The sequence below is a fragment of the Notothenia coriiceps genome, unplaced genomic scaffold (genome assembly GCF_000735185.1).
Source record: "Notothenia coriiceps isolate Sejong01 unplaced genomic scaffold, NC01 NC01_scaffold00037246, whole genome shotgun sequence".
NCBI lineage: Eukaryota > Metazoa > Chordata > Actinopteri > Perciformes > Nototheniidae > Notothenia > Notothenia coriiceps.
Window position 1 is genome coordinate 19,301,100 of NW_011369947.1, and position 22,484 is coordinate 19,323,583.

Genomic DNA, 22,484 nt, shown 5'->3' on the forward strand with positions numbered 1-22,484 from the left:
CTCATTTTTTTAAACTAACGACTAGCTTGATCTCATCCTCTTGTTGCCTGGCAACAGCATATCCCGATGGGCACTCCCATCTCCCACAATGCAGTGCTGTAAATCTTTGTAAATGTGTGTTGATTATAATGTAGGGGAAAAAGGAATGGGTTACGATATGCACCAACAGATATCCTGTGTTAATAATTTCAGCGAGTAATAAAAAGTTCCGACAGATATTTAACGACTTTTCCTCGAGACGAATCAGCCGAATGTGCTTCCTATGCCACTGTCAGCCTGCACAGGGCGTCAGCTGTTTAATGACTGATTTATTTTCATCAACACAAGCTATTTATTGTTCTTCATATAATCATCTGTTAAGAGGTTGGCTGTTCAGGTCAACCCAAACCAATAAAGAGGAACCTTTTATAAAATCAAACGCTTTTCTGTATCGTGTGGGGAATGGACACTTTCTCAACTCCCTTTTCTTTTTGTTTCTCCTATTTCAAATCTTCAATGCATGCATGTAAATATACTCCCGTTCTTCCAAAGCTGCAGATGTTCAGCTTTTGTCCACATTCTTTCCTTTGTCAAATATTCCAACCATTCCACAAAACGACGTTACCAACTCTTATTGCTCTAATGCACACTGTTATAGCAAAGGAAAACTCACTTGTTTTAAAGTTTTGCTTGAGATTTGTATGTTTTTTTGGTCAATTGTGTCATAACATGTTAACATGATGGGTTGAATAACAATGACAGTAATGTGACCTACACACCATCAGAGTTCAGAGAAGCCCCCCCGACCCTTTGGTGCCTCTGAAAATAAGAATTTGTTCTTAATTGATTTTCCTGGCTAAATAAAGGTTATACTACTACTGAGTGGTGGATGAAGACTCAAGTACTGTACTTAATTAGAATGTTGATGTACTCGTACTACTTTGCTTCAGTATTTTTAGTTATGTATGTCCTCCACTACATTTTGGAAGCCTATATTGTACTTTTTAGTCCTCTAAATTTGATACATTTAAGTATATTTTGATGCTGATACTTTTGTACTTATGCTCAATTTTGAATTCAGGACTTTTACTTGTAACAGTTTTATTTTTACAGTTTAGTATTGTTACTTTCACTGAAGTAAAAAATCTGAGTGCGTCCTCCATCACTGCTTACAAGAAATATTAAACAAGTAGAAGAAAAGATACCTCAGATATGGAAACGGAACAAATAAATCAGATACAACTAAAAAGAAGTGCAAGACAAACACGATATTTTCTAAACAACACGTGTTGACAATAATAACAGGAAACAGCATCTTTGAAAAGCAATTTAATTCAGTTTAAAAAAATAAAAAACAGGAACAAAAACAACACAGCGAAATGTCTACGTACTACAAAAACATTGGTGATACTTTTCAGAATATGTTCTCTCTCCTTGAAGGCTTGGTGGTTAGCTCAGTGATGCGTTACAGTATTTCTGGTAAATGGACTCAATAATTGCTCATATTTTTTTAATCAAATGCCTGTTGAAGCAGACAGATGGCTTTTACAGCCACTTGGAATACACAATGAGATGCTTCAAAATGGCTGCATATCCAAAAATACTGGAGTTAAATGACACAAATACAATTTTCCTTTATAAATAATAGTTTTTTGATGAACACAATATTCAATTAAAAAGCTTATTGGCATTAGAAAAATATCCTTTCTGCTTTTTTTGATGCATTGACAATGAATAAAATAGTGGCTAGCCATACGTTTGTCTTCCTTTCTGTTGAAATAGTATAAAAATCCACTATATATAAATATAAATATATACAAAACAGTCGTATGATTGCAAAGTCAGTTTCTACAGAATTGAAATATTTTTTTGGGGGGGATTTCTATTACAAGTCAAAAATTTAAAATGTGTATCACAGCACTGAGGCAGAATATTAGAAATGCATGGTTTAACTCCGAGTGTGATTCTGTGAGGAGGGAACAAAGATATCAGCGGTGCAAGCAAAGTGCTGCCGTAACGGTGTGTATTCTCCTGCTGCTGCACATTTAGGCAAAGAGAATAGAAACAACACAAGAGGCCAGAATTAATCAAGGAGAAGAAAAATAGAAATTGTGATTCCTGTCACCTCCCCTGGATTGTTTGAAATTGTACAAAAGGAGGGAAACACAGCGAGAATAAAGAGGCGATGAAAAGAAAGAATGATGTAATGAAAAGAAAGAATGATGTTGGTGTGTCTTTGCAGGCCTCATTCCAGCGGGGCCCTCAGAAAGACATTGTGGATTTTTGTACCATTCAACAACAAAGGAGCTCCTTGTGGTCAGATTTAAAAACTTTGGATCAAAGTCTTTGGCTTCCTGTCTACTCCACTTCCAGCCATTTACCAGGGGCCCTTGACTGGGCCCTTGGGACTGTACTCCACTTGATGGCTCATACAGTCCCCTGGATTACACCGGCCGTCGCTTCCCCTTTTCCCCGTCTGCCCAGGGGAGCCCGAGACCCCAGGAACACCCTGCTGGCCCACAGGACCTGTGGGGCCCGTCTTACCGTAGCCTTGGGGCCCGGGGACACCTGCAAGAAGGGACATAGAAGGATTGACGCACGATGTTCCATAGAGAACTCATGTTGAATGATATGCACATGTCAAACTAATCATTTAAAGCTTTATCTGTACATATCACTCAGTGTTTTGCACCAATACGATGCAAAAACAAGTAAATAGTTTATCCCATTTATTAAGTGAGCATGGGGAAACATTTGAGAACACTTTTGATCATTTAATGTGTTTGCTCTTTCAACCAAAACCACATGTTGACCCAAAATACATAAACGCTTTAAGTAAAGCGATCTAAACTAGATGGTGATTACCGATTAAGAGCGATGCTACATCGATATCCTAATAGCTTGCAATTTTCCAATCAACAACAAATGCAAACTCAGTAACTAGCATCATGTATGTGATGTTAGCTCATTCCTACAGCAGGGTTTGGATCAGGTCTAGGTGTATTATCTAGTGCAGTGCTTCTCAAAGTGTGGTCCGCGAGCGCCCCCTAGTGGTCCGTGAGTATATTGGTAACATTTCACATTTTAAATTAATTAATTTCTTTAAGTTTTCTGCAATCTCGCGGGAATATCTCCGTATTGGAGCGAGCTTAAGTTTCACTTTCAATTGCATGATATAGCCCAGCGCAACACCTTCATCACACATGTTGCCACTTGTTTTTACCATTTTCAGGCGATTTGTAATCTGTTCTAGAAAAACGATGTGTTTTTGGATATTTGTGGAATTAGGTGGTCCGCGAGTGTTTTTTTATTGGTTAAGTGGTCCTTGGTATGAAAAAGTTTTAGAAACACTGATCTAGTGGAAAACTATTACTGATATAAGTGCCTAAACAAAATGAGACAATAGATTTGGCAACTTTTAGAGCATTGCAAAGGACTTGGCAGCGCTTGGCTCGGTTTTTGGTTGGATCATATTTTAATCTAGTTTACTCAGGTTTAAACACAACATCGCTGCCTTTACTACTTCCTGATCCCTGTTCCAGTGGGGTACATTACCTGGTGCTCCTGGAGGTCCTATGTCTCCCATCTCTCCTACACCCTTATCTCCTTTTACTCCCTCTGGCCCTCGTGATCCTGCACAAAGACACATGTGGTAAAACGTTTAGAGTTAGCTAATGATGACACCTTCGTCACTGTTATGGTGCTTGAAGGACACTTGGTATACCGGGGAGTCCTTGTCCTCCTGATCGTCCTTGTCTTCCAATCTGACCCGGGGATCCAGGTGCCCCCTGGCTCCCAGAAACACCTGGAGTACCGTCTTTCCCTGGGGACCCGGGCCGGCCTGGGGAGGCCACCGACTCTGGCATCTGCATGCGAGACAGGTAGTAGGCCATTCTCTCTGGGGAGGGAAAACATGCATTCAAAAACAATGAATTCGCAGCAAATAACAGAGGTGTCCCAGAGGAGACATGGAATAACTCTTTAAAAAGGGGGAAAAACAACTACTCTAGACAGATCTTTTTGAGTCTGTTACGTAGGTTTTTTAATCTGGGTCAACAACAAAAACAAACCATTTTTAGGATTATTAAGAATATACACAACAACAGTCACATAACAAGGCACATGCCCTCACCATCGAAGATCTTGATGACCTGCTGGCGGATGAAGTTCTTGACTTCATCATAATTGACTACAGCCTGTTTAAGAATCGAGAGAAAAAGAGAAACAAAAAGGGTAAACAATAATCAAGGAAGATAATTAAAAACTGCATTATTTACAAGAGCAGATGGAGCAAGTGAGCGCCTCTGGCCCCTGTCCTCTGTGAGATCCCCTTTACTCACAAACAAGCTGGGTGTTGCATTATTTGGAGAGGATTAACAAAAGAATAGAGGCATTCAGGCTACAGTGCTGTGTGTGATGAGTCTGTGTCTCACATCGTTTCCTGGTGACCCTTGAGATCCAGGGTTCCCAGGGGAGCCGTCTGAGCCGGAGCTCCCCCTCTCCCCTCTGGGTCCAGCGGGGCCCATCATGGGCTGAGCATTCTTGGTGTGGTACTCTCCCCCGCCGGGAAGTCCGGGTCTCCCTCTCTCCCCTGCTTGACCCCTCTGGCCTGCAGCCCCAGCTTCACCCTGTGAGATGGACGGTGATGTTTGAAGTTAAAACAAAATCTCTTTCTCCCAAATTAGAGCAGTACCACTACGCTGGATGAGAAGGACACACCTCTGTTAAGGGTCTCAGTGGTTTTATATGAACATTTTATTGAAATTACAGCAATGTTTCTATTGAAATGTATTTTGTTTGTGTTAATAGCTTCAAGGTCATGTGACCAAGTGACTTCAAATCATATGTATCTTTATATTTATTATTATTTTCAAATATAACTAACGGGCAACAGAGAATGCCTTTTACCATGCCCTCTTTATTCAACATACTATTCTATGTTGGCTTTTGTGATATTTTTGGACATATCAGTGTTTCCCCTAGGTTTACTGCTTTGGGGGGGTGCTGTCTGAGCGGGGGGTGTTGTTGGGATATTTAATTTTTTTAAATCCTCTGGAGCAGAGAGAGGACCTGTGGATTATTGTTATTGATTAATGCATCAGTGTTTCTTAGGGTCAAAAACACTAAACTTAAAATGAAAGTGTTTAGTTTATTTAAGAAAAGAGCACATGTTCAATGTGACAGTAAATAGATTAGTTGCAATTTGGTGCTATAAATATGTATTATTAAAAAAAAGAAAATAAATAAAAAACACCTTGAATTTCAGGGGGGGCGCGGGGCTCCGTTGGCACTGCTGTAGTAGTACTAATATAGTGAAACCTGAAATAAGAACTAACCAATAAGGCTTGAGGGTCACAGGAAACGTTGACCTGCTTCTTTCCTGTTGTGTTGTATTTTGAAGGGACACCGCTGCAGTATGGAGAAGTTGTCAGTTTACATCTTTACACTGGAATGGTTTAGTAATGCATTCAAGACTATTAAAAAACATGGCACGAGACAAAACCCACACACAACCAAAGAAACATTCGTAGCTTTTTTTATCCGTACGAGTGCTCCATCAGTCAGGTTTGAGGAGTATCACATTATTTAGGAAGCGCGTCAGCAGAGTCATTCTCTCTCTGTGTGTTAAGACCTGGTGCTGTTGGCTTGTGTACCACGGCGCTCAGGACTGATCCAGAGTCTATGAACTGCAGCCTGAATTTTGAAGGGTTGGTCCTCAGCCGGCTGTGACTTCAGGGTTTCTGAGATGCTCCTCCAGTCTGAGCCCCTCCTCAGACGACAGCAACCCCTTAAAGAGACGGGAGAGAAGGATTAGGACAGCAATGACTCATGTTCCAGACGTTACCTATTCAATTGGTAACTTGCCATCTGTAAAATATCTAAAATTTTACTTTTGATCTTTTACAGGTGATAAGTTATGGTAGTTATACTTTTAATTTAATCTTTAAATTATTAGAAATATAAATGTACTTCGAATGTAAATAATTACATTTTTCACATTTTTTATTTTAGATTTTTGTGCATGCGCTTTTATCTAATAGTGTTTGATTTTGTCTCAATCTTCACTTTTGCTGTAACTATGTACATTTCCCCTCTGTGGGACGAATAAAGGTATTCTGATTAGTAAAAGACACATTTTGTCTTCCTTGTTCCAGCTGGTGAGCCCATGCATGTACATGATAAATGCATCATGTATCTGTAATACAGAGAGTAATGTGGGCCTGTTATACTGAGTGATATATATTTTTACACACTGCTCTGCTTTCTGCACGGACCTCACAGCTGTTCTCACTGTAAACATCGCGTCGTCGTTCAAGCAGTTACTAAAATAATATCCAGGGCCCAGGAGTTCAAAACTTTTAATCCCTATCTGATCAGATCAGATTTGGATTTTGGGGAGTTCAAAACCAAAAAACAGGATTAGGATGATTTTGATATCTGATCAGATCAGGAAATCCAATCCAAGCTTTAATCTGGATCAAATCTTCAAAACGGGTAGTTCAAAGCGACAACACAGGATTGGGATCAGTTTGATCCCAAAAAACTGGATTACCCTGATCCCACCAGAGGGGTGGATCTCCAGTGGATTACCAGAGCAAAATGTACTGTACAATTTATTTTAAAATATGTTACAATTTAAATAAGATGGCAAAGTTTGTTTTTAGCCTTCATGGGAAATACATTTTATTTTTCCCATTTTTCGCTCACGTTTGTGGTGGCCTATTTGTTTTTCAACCAAATTTTTGACGACATAAATGTTTATGCTCATAAAAGTGTAACAGCAAAGATTGTCAATCAAAAATGTAATTTAGATTAAAGTAAAAATATCTTCAACAAAAAAAAAGTCCATCATCTGTCATCACCTTTCAAATAAAAAAATATAATTAGACATTATAGATGTCTCTGCAATGTGGTCTCTTGTCTTCCTTGTATTATTTTTCATGTCCACTAGATGGCGATCGGTAGGATTAAAGCACTGATATTCAGGATCTAGTCATCTTGAAAAATCGTAATCTGGATCAGGCTGATCCTATCCTGAATTGCTTTGAACTCCAGGGACAAAATCTGTCCGACTTGTCTGATCCTGGATCACAAAAAATGGGTATCCCTCCGCGTCTGAGAAAAACAGTATACCGTTGGGCTGAAAAGCAAACTGCCTGCAGTTTGCTTTTCATACTGGAACAAGAAAGCAGCGGAGAAGTAACGGGACAGAAGCTGGGCAGAAGCCCTCCTTTTTGACGCAGCGGTCCAGACATAGACATCAAACGGCAAAACATATTCAGTGTGCAGTTCCTTTGGCATTAGGGCAGGGATATCTAGATANGTGGCGGCACACCTGCGACTCAGGTGGTATATGTTATGATACGAGAAATACTTTATGATACGGGACTAAAAATAGCATGGGTGACAAGGTACTGAAATGGCTGATGATATGACCAGCAAAAAAGTCTACAACAGTGTATGACATAAAGATTTATATAGTTTTTTTTTTAGGTCATATCAATACCGCTTGGATATTGGATTACAATCCAGCTTTTTTTGGTTCCATATATATAAGTATTTATCACAAAATTAGTATTATGTGTCTAACAGCTTGAAAAGACCTTTTTCAGATCCATCAGCGGCACAAGGGGATGAACAGAACCTCCCGCGACGGGGCGTGCGTCGGGCGAAGGGGGACTTTAAGTTCCCAAGTGAAAAAATGAAACATATGAATATATCGGTACAGTTTAAATTGATTAGATAGATGACAGCTGAAAAGGTAACTTGTACACGAAAAATAATTATTGATTTCGAAAGTAAAATTCAACACTCAAAATACAATAACTGGGGTCTGCTTGCCGGCAGGCGTGTCTGAAACTCGACCAACAACCAATCACATGAATCTCCCGCCCCGGACACACAAGCACGCGGTTTGATTGGCTAGAGCTTGTACTGGCATATGATTTGATTGGCTGACGCTTCCGTCGAAGCTTCAAAAGTTGAACATTGCTCAACTTTTGAAGCGAGCAACGCGCGGACCCATAATGCAGTTCGGCAAAGCGTGACGTCACCCCATTCAAAGTGAATGGGAAGAAGCATTGAAGCTTCAACGCACACCACCGCGTGGACGGGCCGTTAGTCACAAAGCACATTATCGACTCACTCCTTATTTCCTAAGCTAGGCTAACGGTTGATGCTAATATGCTTCATATTTAACAGAGATAGTGGTATCACTCGTTTCATCAAACTCTCAGCCACAATTCTTGTCAACTTTTGTATTCTTTGTCACTTTGCTCTTTCTATTTAATTATTCATCTAACTTTGAGGAGCATAAAAAGACTATCCTCAACCCTATTCACAGAAGCCTTTCAGACAGCTTCTGGGTACGTCTATATCACTTTCCACACAACAGGAGCCCACAATTGTGCTTGTTTAAATACAATACAAAACTCCTGCTACATTAGCGACAGTGATTTATCAAGGACAAAGCAGCCCATAATGGACGTCTAATGTTTACACGTCACCGACAGACAAGCAGCTCTAGAAATAGAGAGGAGAAGAATAGAGGAGTCCGTCCTCGTCTCTCTCCTCTTCTGTGCAGCTAAAACCCTGACAATGCCGTCCTGTCAACGTGACAAATGGTCTCATCTAGCATCTCCCCTCTGGCTTAATAGCATTATCCCAGAGGCAGAGAATAACTTTATCACTGCATCCACCTACACTACTGTAAGCCGGAGTCTGAGGAGAGATCCAACGGGCTCACAGACCGTTTGGAGAGGGGTGAAAAGAGGTGAGGAGCGAAGAGGGTGTCAGTGGGAGGGTCGGAGGATGGGTGAACTGATGACTGTGTTAAGTGTGGGTGATTAGTGGGTAGAAATGGAGAGAGTAAACGTGTTCAGCACCAAGTCTCCTTGAACTAAAGAGAAGAAAAATAGGGGGCATCTTTGTGCATGCAGATTCAGGTATACGGAGGTGATACAGTTTGACGACACACACATAAACGACCGCATTATATCTGTACTGCCTCGAACCGGCTCTCACCTTTTGACCTGGCTGCCCATTATCTCCTGGTAGGCCTCCAGATCCCTGTCAAAAAAGAAAGATCCATCAAAGGAAGAAAACAAAAAATTCAGAGCACCACAACAAATGTACATTGATGAAGATAAACACCAGATTCAGACATTACTCACATCTTTACCAGCTGCACCATCGCTGCCTGGCTCTCCCTTAGAGACAAAGTTAAAGCAGGAGAAACAAGAGTGAGCTATATTGGCATTGTAGCAGTTAAAATGTGATTTTAATTTCATTTTCTGAGGGTCTACATTTTGACGTTTACAGAAGTATAGGGGTACCAACCAAAAGCCCTGGGTGCCCAGGTGGTCCGGGGGCTCCTCCCATCCCTGGAAGACCCCTCTCCCCAGCTTGGCCCTTGTCTCCATTTATACCCTACAGAGGGAAGATGGAGAATTCAAAGTCTAAGATGCTCTGCTTGTTAAACATTCTCTCATGCACAACAGTATAGCTCATAATGCACCGTTTTCACACAATCTCAAGGCACGTTCATTTCAACTTGTGATTTTTCAAATGTGTTTGGCATATCCTTTTCTCTGGTCATCATCCATCATCATCCATCATGTTTAGCCTCTGTAATGATTGTCTTTAAGCATAATTAACGTTCACCCAACAAACATCCAACAAATATTAAATCCATATCCTATTTATTAAAATATGATGGTCACATGTTTCACTGCATTTCTCTCACCAGTCCTGATGGACCAGGTGATCCTGGTGGTCCAGCTGCACCTGATGAGCCCTAATGGGTAAAATAAAAATATGTTATTCAAGTTTAAAACACCGACTTAGTAGATATACCGTCTAAAGGTTAAAAGGGCAGTGAACTTACAACGTGGCCGGAAGGTCCAGGTCGACCCGGAGGTCCTGGGGTCCCGGTGTCACCCTAAAAAGGTCACAGATTGACCTTTAGTAATCTCCAGAGTTGCACCGATTATGATTAAATTCTGTTTCTTTGGGCTTGTATACACAGATTATGGATTTTCATTTGAATCTTTATACAAATAAACTTGGTGTAATGATACAAAAATAGGAATACTCACATCATGTCCTGTCCTGCCTGGTGGTCCAGAGGGGCCTGAAGGTCCAGATTCACCCTGAAGGAATGAGATAGTAATGAAAAGGCATGGGATGACTCCAAACAACGAGGTAGCACACTGACAACACTTGTGCCATCACATCATTATCAGTTTGATAAAACAACTTGGCCTTAATGCACAGGCAGCAGACAGCAATAACTAGTTGTAATACAGAAGAGACATAGCGTGATGGCAAAGCAACAAGCTGTTGGCTCACCTTCTGTCCAGGGAAGCCAGTATGGCCGGTTTTCCCTTTGAATCCCTGAGGGGAGACATCAAAGAGAATTAGATTGGTACAGTATCAAAATTCACAAAGTCGATGCTGGCAAAGAACAGGTAGACGTGTCTTTGAAATCCCAAACACCTGCTCTTGGGTGGAACTCAAACTGAGATACAGAGAGTGAGTCAGAGAAATCAAATCAAAAGAGAAGTTGACTACGGCATGTGTCAGTGTCAGAATAAAAAATGGAAAGATACTAATAGAAGATATGAAGCTTAGCAGTTTCAAATGAGGTCACTAGTGACAACGGCCACATTAACAAGACTCACGATTGCACCTTCATGAGCCACCAAGCGAATTTGATTTGGGCGCGGTTGTTAAAACCATATAAAAGTCATGAACGAGTTAATCACACCCGTCTTGAAACTTTTCTATACATATGCATTCAGGATCAATCCAAAATGCAAGTCACAATCTCAAGAGGACAGAAACTCCACCCATCGTTGGCAATCCATCTCTCCATTAAGAGCTTCAGATAGGTTTCCAATGAAAAAGGTTTAGTCATGCAGGCTGATTTCCATAGCAGTTTGTGGAACTCAAGGTGAGCCGTGGCAATGCAATTCTAAAGCATTGTATTAAAAGTATGCCTATCAAAACAAGCTGCTGTGGGTGAAACATACAGAGGGCATTGCTGACGGGAATATTAGGGAGAACACAAGATTTGCATTTATCTCTAAATTATGCAATGTGTAAACATAAATAAGAGTTTGCAAATGGCTCTGAGAGGACGTATTGAAATGCACATTGGTTTAAGATGTTAGCATGATAACATTGGCTGATTAGCCATCAACACAAAGTATAGCTAGGGTTAGGGTTATAATTATTTTTGCAGTTATTTGGTATAGAATTAAATAAAACCTGAGCTGATAATGGTGCTTTAGGATAGGTGAAGTGAAAAATTAATCATTACAAATAATCCCGATGGGGGGGAATTCATTTAAAAACCAAATTCCATGGCAATCCATCCAATCGTTTCATGAGGAAATTAACCTGATTAGAGAAGTCATGCTCATGGCTAAACACAGCTTTTTTTTTCTTTTTTTCTGTTACTGTCTTACTGTCAATGCTTGTTTTCATAACACATATTCCTAAAGGGCAGCAAATGATTCATACAGATTGGTAGATCAAATGTATGATTGTCTATATTAACATCTGGTTTGAACAGCACTGCATGCCTAATTAACGATGTTTTTTGCACTGGATACATCGGGTCATGTAGATGTGAGAGGTGATTCTTACTGGGATTGCTCTCGGTCCTGCTGGGCCTGCGGGGCCTGCCTCTCCCTGATGAAAGAAAAGCCAGCGTCAAAATTACATGAATGTATTTAACTATTACACAAACTATAGCATGACCTCAGTGTGTCTTTGGATATTCTGCCAGTGTATAACTTACCCGCAGTCCTGGTTTCCCATCCTTTCCATCCAACCCCTCAATGCCAGGGGGGCCCTTTCATTGAGACAGACAGAGAAGGCAAATGAGAATTCATTTTATAGATTCTTAGAATTAGTCAAACTTGGATAATATGCAGTATTATAACACACCATGAGCCCGGGGGAGCCTGAAGAGCCTGGAGGTCCACTTGACCCCTGAGAGCCGTGAGCGCCATCATTTCCCTATGGAAGCAAGGGTTTTCAGTACAACACATAATCACTTTGGAATCAAACATAATGCTTAATATGTGAAGTGTACTCACTTTTTCACCTTTGAGGCCTGAGAGCCCTTCCCTTCCACTTTTGCCGGCAGGACCTGGTCCACCCTAAAAATACACACGGTGGCAAAAAAAAAGTTACTCCAACTAATCTAAGGGCAAGAAATTGTAATAATAAAAGGTACAACATGTACATACTGGTGGTCCTGGGAAACCTGGTGGTCCTGGGAAACCCTTAAAATGAAAAGAGTAACATATGAGTGTGTGTGTAATGTCTTCATAAAGAGGAAATGTTTCTGTCATGTGTTTTTTATACCGCATCTGCTTTGGGACCGAAAGGCCCTGCTGGTCCGGTGTCTCCTTTAATTCCCTGTAGACACAGATAGGATATACATTACTGTTGGTTTATGATAAAGAAGTGTGTGATGATAAATGAGGAAGCCAGGCTTTAAATATTGCTGTGCACAATTTATGATGAAACACTGACCGTTGGGCCAGCTTGTCCTTGGTTCCCGGGTACACCAGGAGGGCCCTGCAGAGGTGAAGGTAATGTTAGCCACTAACACTAGCTCAGATTCATTGTGCAGTATATATATTATTGACGGTGTAATGGCTTACTGATTCTCCTTTCTGACCAGAGCTTCCGGGGCTCCCACGTACGGCCTTCATTCCCTGACAAATACATATGGACAGTAAATCACTGTAACCAGCTGTCCATTCATTAAAGATGTAAGGTCGCTGTCAATCACATCCTTCTTTTATAATGAGGAAGCAACTTACAGGAAGTCCAGGCGGTCCCATGCTTCCTGGATAGCCAGATGTCCCAGGAGTGCCCTGAGGGGGAGATCATATAATAAAAAAATTAGATAGAGAAATCTACATGTTATGATTTCAGGGGAATTGATTGGCAGGTAATTTACCTGTTCGCCCTTAATCCCTGGCAGGCCTGATGACCCTGACTCACCCGACTGTCCCTGAGAATGATTGGAGTGAGGAATGATTAGAAAATGAGGTAGAGGATATGTATGATGTGATACAGTATGTATGTTCTCCAGCCAAGGACAAGGCAGGTCAATATCAAAGAGAGGAAACAGCTATTCCTATCATTAATTCACAGACAGACATTATTGAATGTTTATTTTAAAACACAGTTATCATAGCTACGACCAATTTCCAACGCCAGTACCTAAAAGTGTCTTTACGAAAATAAATACAAACCATGTTCAGGACTAACGCAGTACATTTTGTGTGCAATGTTATAAGAACAGCATGAATATTTTTTTACAATGTTTGGTCAGTATATTCAATGTTAGCTCTTTTCCAATAAGTTATACAACATTGTGTCCCGGCTCTCTTCCAGAAGTCATGTATCACTTTAAGACATTGAACAAACAACGGAAATATATGGGGGTTATTGTGTTATTGCCATACTGCAAACTTCTACCTCTGCAATGAATAACATGTCAAATTCTGAGAAAACACTGCATGTTTGTAAGCATTAATATGCATGTGCGAGTGTCCTGTGTAGCCTAGCAACAGCTGCTGTATGTGGAAGACAGATGAATGCTGGAAGAAAAATAAAACGTTTTTATTTTTGAAATGAATAAATAGAATATCAGTAGGTGCTTTCTTTAAAGTGGTGCCATGGGAGAATGATAATAAGCCGTTTAACTAACTTTGTTTTAATAAGAATGATCCCTTAAGAATACCTTTAAAAAAAGAAAATTGTAAGAATTTCCTAGTGAGAGTGATTGCTGAGGGTTGTAATCTCGAGAAAGTAATTAGTGATTGGTCGTACTGAGGAGACACTAATTAGCATCTCATCAGTGAATATGAGTGATACATGCACAAACAGCCTAAACGGATTCACCACTGCACACAGCGGAGGCTAACACCTGCTATAAAGTGCTACTATGCCGCGAATTGGTTCCATGCAGCGCTCCTTCATTTAGCATCTCTATTCTGCGAAAACAATAAATCTGTATGAGGAGGAGGGAAGGGGGAGGGCTCTGTCTGCACGGCAGTCCCACTCTCCATCACTTAGACGGCGGAATAATTGAACAACTGGAGAAAGAGACCACCAAATCGTTTCCTCATCTGAAATAACTTTCATCCAGAGCCACGGAGAGATGGCAAAGATGGCATAATCAAGGGCTGATTGATTTCAAAGATGAAGAAGCACAAAAGAAAGCAAAAAGAAGATTTGATTGAGATGCTAACTGATAAAACTTCCACTGTTTCTTTTCGTGAATTTGACTTGCATAGAAGTGTTTTTTGTTTCTTTCTTCTCAAATAGAATGATCTTCTTCCATCACAGATTAAAGAATAGAGAGGATATGGATGAAACATTTTTTTTTTTAAGTGTGAGTAAAACTTACAGGTGTACCAGGTGGGCCCTGGGGACCTTGGAAACCAACAGGTCCCTGTTGACAGAAAACAAAGAATTGGCAAGGAATTGTACTCATCTTAAAGCAGGTTTAAACTCCCTGAAATGCAGTAATTACTACAAATATTTCAATGGAGATGGCGTGTTGATGAGAATTGAAGATGCTGGTAATGTTAGGTCATTGTATGGGACATCATTTCCAGCAGGGGGCTCTGTGAAATCATGAAAAATGGCAAACAAAAATTCTTCTCAATTTAAAATCTGAAGCTTTGAGACAACTCCCAGCGGTGCTGTCCTAAAACGTTCAAAAGAAAGAAAGAAAGACATGGGGTTGAAAATCTTCCCTGACAGAAGCACTGGCTCACTTATACAGTGATTAGAATGCACTTTATAGTTCTCCAACGTCTTTGGTCTATAATAGTTTTCAGAGTGACACAAAAAAAAAGCCTTCAAAGTACTGGAACTGTAGACCTACCTCACATTAGAGGAATATTTTAGAATAAGAATCCACCTCCACTGCTCTGTAGTGTTGCCATTAAGAGGATGGTGTGTTTTGAATTAAACCATGGGAAAATACTCAGCTTTCTCTCCTATAAATAAGCTCTATGGAAGCCATTTTGCTGGAATGTATAGATAAGAGGCATCCCATTGCTTAATCTCACCATGAGTCCTGGTGCTCCAGCTGAGCCTCGCTCTCCTGGTATACCCTTTAGTTCAGATGAAAAAAGAAAAATGCTCATTTTCAAATGCATACAAAGGCAAACCGAAAAACAATCATGTAGGCTAAAAGTATGTTTGCGTCAGACTCACTGGCTGTCCTCTCATTCCTTCTGCTCCGGCCGATCCTGGAATTCCGGGTGATCCTGATCTGTCGTACTATAAGGTAGAGACATAAATAAGTTAAGAAAAGTTCACATTTGTTTCTGTGAATGTCCTCAGAATGTGATAAAAAGACTATTAACTGACCGATGGTTGTGTTCCCTGGTCTCTTTGCAGTCTCTGCAAACACTGGAAACACACAAGAGAATCAGAGTAGTGCCTCAGAGCCGGAGCTACATGCTGTCGGATGGATAACTACATGCAAGCAATGCAAGTTACAATACAAATTACGGTATGGAAATGTATATCCATAAAAGAATAACAACACATATATTAGTGATGCTTTAATATGATTCTGGAAATGAGGAATCTTCATGTCTCACCTTGTCACAGCTGTCCAATGGGGTTACACCAGGCTTACCCTGGTCTGTCGAATCTTCCTTGACACCGTTTGGGCCTGGCACTCCAGGAGATCCTTGGGAACAGTTCCCTCCGCAGCCCTCCTGCGTTGAACACCGATAGAAACATACATTCATATATATATACAGTATATATACACACATGCCCAAAAACTGGCATGGCAAAGAGAAAGCAAAGTCAATGGATACGATAAACGCAAATTCACCAAAATATATATTTCTTACTCTAGCACTTACATCACCAGTATCTCCACTGTCTTGAGGCAGCCGTTGCGACCCAATATATCCTGACTAGAGCAGGGGCAGGGAAACAAATAACAATTACTATTTATTTTATTGCATCACATAGAATAGTTAAGGTAAACCTTTATAATCAAAATCAAATCTTTGATAATCTACAAATGCAATACATATTTCCCAATGTTCTTACATCAAATAAAGTTCAAAGACAGCTTTGTGATTAATCAGTTTCTTTGAAGACTTTACTAATTCCACAATGACAAACTTTTTTCCAATTGTATGTAACTCAGGTCTGTTATTAGCAATGACATTTCTTTTGAGTTCCCGTACAGTTGAGTGATTTATGCTTATTCAAACCAGGATACACCTGTGCATTCATATTGGGAAAAACAGCTATACGATATTTGTGATGCAATTTTTATACATTTCGCTTTTTAAAAAGTTCCAAAGATACTGTTACAAAGAGTCACAACTTTTCTTAGCGACATGTCCTTGTAGGACCATCTCATTTAGTAATCAGGACAAAATAAAGCACTGAAGATGCAGAATAGGCCTTTTTCAAAGATACATTTGAACTTGTAGTAGTAGGAAAAGCACAGGTGTGTGTATAATGAAAGGATTAATAGCTGAATTCTGTTTGATGGTATGGTATGATTTTTGCTCGCTCACAGTCAATCTGAGACTGTTGAAAAGGATGGAGCCATCATTAGTGTTAATATTAAAATCTCTGCTTTTCCTCCCATAACTATATGAAATGTCTGCTTTGAGGACATTTAACCCCTCATTCAGTAGGCTGTATAGTTCTGAAACTCCTTGCTTCTCTGTGTCCTAACTCAACAATACAAATACTTTTAATGTTTAATTGTATACATCCTGGTCTTTATTTTTTATGATAACCTGAAAATCACATTTTAAAGGGACCCTTCTATACTAATTTTCTGGTTTCATAATAATGACATGTCTCCATGCTTTAATGTTCAAAAAAGCTCTTTATTTTTCTCATACTGCCTGTTCTGCAGCACCTCTTTTCACCCTCTGTCTCAAACCAGAGCCCAGTCTGCTCTGATTGGTGAGCTGGCTGGCTCTGTTGTGATTGCTCAACCGCTTAGAGATGTCCAACCCTTTAGCCTATCACATACATTGTGTTGGCACACCAATGTAGTGTAGCCAATAAAAGCACAAGTGTTACATAGTGATATCACTATGAGATATCACTATGTAACAGGGTGGGAGAGAAACTCCCTCTGGAGGGAACTTGTGGGATTAACAGACCATTTACATGCACAAAAAACATAAATATATATAAAACCAAAAAAAGCATGTTAGGGCCCCTTTAATGTTTTTGAACAAATTAAAAGTATTTCACAAATTAAAATACAGTGGCCTAAGCTTATTCAGCATCACCGTATAGAAACAACTAGGTTTATTAGTTCTGGAGTCAACTATTTTTACTACAACATATGCCACAACTTGATTCTGAAAGTGACACATGTGCACATTGTAATAAAATAAAAACAGATATAAACAAAACAAAACTCAGAGCCAATCTAAACTAATTTCTTTGAAGCTGCAATTTAAATCTATCGAGACCTAAACTCTGTTCCAGAAAACCTTAAATGCAAGGCATATAATCACACACACACACACACACACACACACACACACACACACACACACACACACACACACACACACACACACACACACACACACACACACACACACACACACTTTTGATATGGGCAAGTACTTAAAAAAGAGAAGCAAACCAACAATCAAATGCCACTAGTGCCTGTTAATACGGTGTTCTGAAATGAAACCACTCACTCCACAAGCCCTATCACATTTACAGTGCAAGGCAGTCTGCTCCCTATCAAAGCAGTGGGACCCTTTCCACTGAGAGTCTGTCAATGGCACCTGGCCTGGTTTCAAAGTCATTACAAACCCATTTTACATTGTTCAAGCTGGAGCCTTTAGCTAGAAAGGCTATTTTATGCTCCGCGCCATTGGCTTTTTAACGGGCACAAGGCTTTTGTGCATTAACAGACTATCTCCAAGAGAAGCTTCTCGACAATAATCTGTTACTTCAGCATGTTCAATTTTGCCACACTTTAAAAGGGATCAGCAAATTGCAAACCTTGTGTTTTTTCCATGCAACTTGTGACAAAAAAAGACATTTGTGAGGTTTCACAGAGATCTGCTGTGAGTGTGAGTGACATAATAACTGCAGAACCACAGGAAAAAAGAGGCATCAGTAAGTCTATATACCGACATTAAGGTCAAATGAGGGATTCAACTTTTCCACTTCTTATAGCGCATACAAATATTCCTCAATTCTGTAAAAGAGCTTTCATGGATACATGTATATATACACAGATCATGTCCGTCTGTATGGCTGTAGTCATGTTGCCAGTGGAGGTGTTGCTATGTGATCAATCAACACCTTTCTGCACAGAGTTTACTTAAGTTCAGTCTCAAATCATTTCAAGTGCTCTACTGATTTCCCAGCACCTGCCTTTCCGTCTTTAAACTACTACTTTAATTCCTGTTGGAGGTGAAATTCCCCTTGAGTGCTGGCCAGGAATCAGCATCGATGTTCCTTTAATGAAATTAAGCCATCAGCAGACTTGAAAGAAACAAAACTGACACGGTATACAGTCAGAATCCACAGATGACTTCCCAACACTTTGATGTTGCCCTTGCACTTACTTTAGGTAAAGTAGCTTTGGACACATGAGACCTACTGAGATTTTAATACAGACCTGAAGGTAGATGCATAACAGGTTGAATATACATAATGGGTTTTAAAGCTCTAAATCTCAGTCACCATAATAAAATACAGGCATATACAGGAGACCAAGTTATACATATACTTTTTTGTCAAATGTTTTAAATGTGTACCCAGTGTTACTTGCTTGTATCCCTTCAATTAATAGTTTATGACCTCGAAAAACTTGGGAACACAACCTTCTTTTTTTATAATCACCCCTTCCTGACATATGCATTGATTTGGTGCTTTTACATGATTTATCGTGCCTCCTCTCCTTCCTTTACTCCCTAATTTTACTCACGCTTATTCCAGGTATCCCCTGTATCCCGTCGTTTCCAGGGTTACCCTGAAAGGAAGGAACTGAGGTTGAACTGGTTTGCTGCCCATCAGCTAGCCACTCCCATCTCCACCATTAGCCAAGGCAGAGTCAAAGGTCAAAATGATCACACCTGCTCCCTCTTCCACCAGGTCTTATGAAACTTAGTATTTTGCATTCAGCCATTGTTACAAATGCACCCTTGTCAAAGACATGACCTCTTTCATCACCACTCTAGATGTCTTTGTACACCTTTTACTTTCACACAGATCACAGTAATACCTTATTTGAAGGTCTGCTCAAGTTTAGAAATGAATCAAACTTCAAATAACCACCGGTTTATTTTTTTACATTTAAACTTAAGACCTTCAAATAACTCTTCATGTCTTGACATTCCCAAAGCTTGCTCAGTCGCTTCCCACAAAAGATAGAGCTTTAAGCACCTGACTGGTCAGCAGATATAATTTCATCCTGATTTCTAAGACTATTTAAACAAAGCTGTTGCACACAATCAGTATTTGATGTTGCTCCATTTCCTACATGCACATTATGAACGTTATGTTTCCCATTTAGTTGCAAAGCATGTCCTTCTGAAGGACACCAGCTGCCCAAGCTGAAAGCCTACATCATGAGTAGCATGTTGTTTAATCCAGGCTAAAAGAGCAGCTGAATTGAATTTAGGTTACACCATCACCGTCCTACTGGCTCTTCTTTCTCTTACCTGTATTCCTTTCATTCCATGAACACCCTCAAGCCCAGGGGGGCCAGGGGGGCCGGGAGGTCCTGCTGGGCCCTACAACACACAAAGACATAGCCACATTTGACATACAGCTCAACACAAATTAAGAATTCTGTGAATAATCTTTGTGAGGTAACAACAAAAAGAAAGCCTGCGATCGAAGCCCGAGTTATCAGACACGACAGCTGGCTGACGGGTCAGACCTGGGGCCCGGCCTGCCATGCGTTTATTGCAGTTCCTGGAGCTCCCTGGAAGGCAAAAGTCGTCAGAATCAGAGGAGCACTGGTGCTTGCAAAACATACAGACAGCGCACAGTGTAAAGGTAGGAATAACACGACAAATGTCAAAGAACAAAATGATGCCGGAGGGAAATAACCAAGAATGAACGTAGGTTTTTCTGAATGTGTCGCCTGTGGAGTCGTAATTAACCGTGTGAGTGTGTGTTTAAGAAATCAATGTGTATTCAGACTCCTGTTGCAAGGCATCAATTCGCTAGATGAAATAATTGTACGTCTAGATGTGTTTTGAGTGTGTGTGTGTGTGTGTGTGTGTGTGTGTGTGTGTGTGTGTGTGTGTGTGTGTGTGTGTGTGTGTGTGTGTGTGTGTGTGTGTGTGTGCGTGAGACGAGGGGAACCATCTCTTGCGATTACCATCTGTTCCACCCCCTTATATTCAAACCCCCCTCTCAGATCCCTTCATCCAAACAAAACGGTAGACTTACCTTGTCCCCCTTAGCTCCATCATATCCCTGCAAAAGAAGGAGACAGCCGCACGCAAACACACACACGCACACACAAGCACTTAGTTACTCTTGCTTTGTTGTTCCAGAAGAAAGCTCACGGGGCAGTGAGCTGAGCGCAGATCAGGGAACAGAGGATGAGATGGGAGCAGACACTGCCTCTGTTATGGATCGAGGCAGACATCCTTGGTTACAAATGACGCCTAAATCAAGGACAATTCCCAGAGAAGCTCACAGAAAAAAATTAACACAGGGAACACACGCTAACACAGAGGCAACAACTGAAAGTTTACTACTTTAATTTCTTCAACGTTTCTTCAAATTGTGGAGAAAACAACATGCAAATGAAACAATTTAGACAATGAAGGAACAAAACAACTCACAGGTTTGCCGTCAGCTCCTTGAAGCCCGGGAAATGCATCTCTCCCCTGGAAAAGTAAATAGGAACAAGTGTTTGACGATACAACAGAATGACATAATATATTCATATGTACAATTATGCATTTATGTCTAACCGGGGGGCCTGGTACTCCAACGCCTTGAGGCCCTTGAGGTCCTTGAAGCCCGACTTCACCTCTGGAGCCCTAAGACAAGGAAACACTTACTGTCACATTGTTGCATTACTTTAAACTGAATTATGTAATTTAACTGCATATTGCTACAATACATGTGGCCTCCAGCTCTCTATTTTATGCTACCTTTTCCCCATCAGGGCCAACAGGTCCAGTCAATCCTCCGGTTCCAGCAGGTCCCTGAACAAAACAAACAGATGAGACCACGGCCTGAAGATACAGAGTAGAAAAATATGACTTCAAAAACATATAGTTTCACTTACTACAAGTCCTGGAAGCCCTCTTGGCCCCTCTTCACCCTACGACAGAAAGACAGGCAGGGGGTTAAGATGTTAAGGTTGTTCTCGGAGGATACAAAGATGTGTATATTTTGGTGAGGTGGCCAGACTCTGACAGATGAGATGTAAGTAAAGACCAACATCAAAATAACAATAAAGCAAATAGGATTCCGCAACTAACCAATGGATTTAAGGGGGATACACCCATGATTGTTTTTTAAATGGCTAACCCTAATGGATGATGATGAATGATTACAAAAGCACCACATTGTGTGTGTGTGTGTGTGTGTGTGTGTGTGTGTGTGTGTGTGTGTGTGTGTGTGTGTGTGTGTGTGTGTGTGTGTGTGTGTGTGTGTGTTTATATAAATTGTATTTATTGGGATTGTTAGGGAATCATTTGCCTAGGTATTCAACCTTTGACACAGTTCATAATTTTCTCCTCTCACTTTCTCCTTTCCCATGGCATAGTTCTACGGCCTTGGGTATAGCTGCTATCATGGCCGTATCTACCATTGAGGTCACCGAGGTCCGGACCTCGGCAATATTTTTCGAGCTGTATACAAAACTTGTGAAATAATTGCACTGAGCGGGGTTCTTTGTAGTACTTCCATTTACTGCCGATGGGGGCGCTGCATAACTACGTAGCCTCGATTAAAGCAAAGAGAAGAAGACTACATGTATCAACAAACCACCGCAGCCGAGAAGCTAAACTGGGTTGGAAAAACGATAGACGCAGCCCGGACTTGTACAGGAGCAGCGAAGGAGTGATGAAGTATCTAGAGATCTGAGTCCAGCGGTTGCTTGTGTTTCTGTTCATCAGGACATCATATGACCAGCAGATCCTGTGTGAACGCTCTACGTTAGTCAGTGGACGTCCGACAACATGCACACTAANTCTGTTCATCATATGACCAGCAGACCCTGTGTGAACGCTCTACGTTAGTCAGTGGACGTCCGACAACATGCACACTAACTTATATTGCAGCTATACTTTGGTTTAAATTGCGTGAATAAACTAGCTAGAGAGATAAAGTTAATTACATTCATCCAATGTCAGAAGGATTACCTTTTAACAAACGTTGTAATGCTTTTCTTTCATTTCAATTTGAGTAAAACAATGGAGATATAACATTGTATTATTTTCTTTTTACACTGACTCAGATAT

General features: G+C 40.5%; 1 protein-coding gene across 1 annotated transcript; it reads right to left on the reverse strand.

Moving 5' to 3' along the window:
- Positions 1–2,013: 2,013 nt before the first annotated feature.
- On the reverse strand, positions 2,014–21,178 carry LOC104966490 (collagen alpha-1(XVI) chain-like). Its single transcript, XM_010795676.1, has 34 exons — positions 21,168–21,178; positions 20,985–21,053; positions 20,853–20,897; positions 19,934–20,018; positions 19,713–19,784; positions 18,977–19,021; positions 15,903–15,956; positions 15,630–15,749; positions 15,394–15,435; positions 15,238–15,303; positions 15,090–15,134; positions 14,420–14,464; positions 12,962–13,015; positions 12,822–12,875; positions 12,660–12,713; positions 12,529–12,573; positions 12,358–12,411; positions 12,240–12,275; positions 12,087–12,149; positions 11,935–12,006; positions 11,786–11,839; positions 11,632–11,676; positions 10,330–10,374; positions 10,077–10,130; positions 9,866–9,919; positions 9,725–9,775; positions 9,319–9,408; positions 9,153–9,188; positions 9,004–9,048; positions 4,413–4,607; positions 4,112–4,175; positions 3,704–3,877; positions 3,535–3,612; positions 2,014–2,547 (listed from the first exon to the last, which is right to left on the reverse strand). Exons 1-34 carry the CDS (start codon positions 21,176–21,178, stop codon positions 2,357–2,359), a joined length of 2,307 nt encoding a protein of 768 aa, XP_010793978.1. The 3' UTR covers positions 2,014–2,356.
- Positions 21,179–22,484: the final 1,306 nt, after the last annotated feature.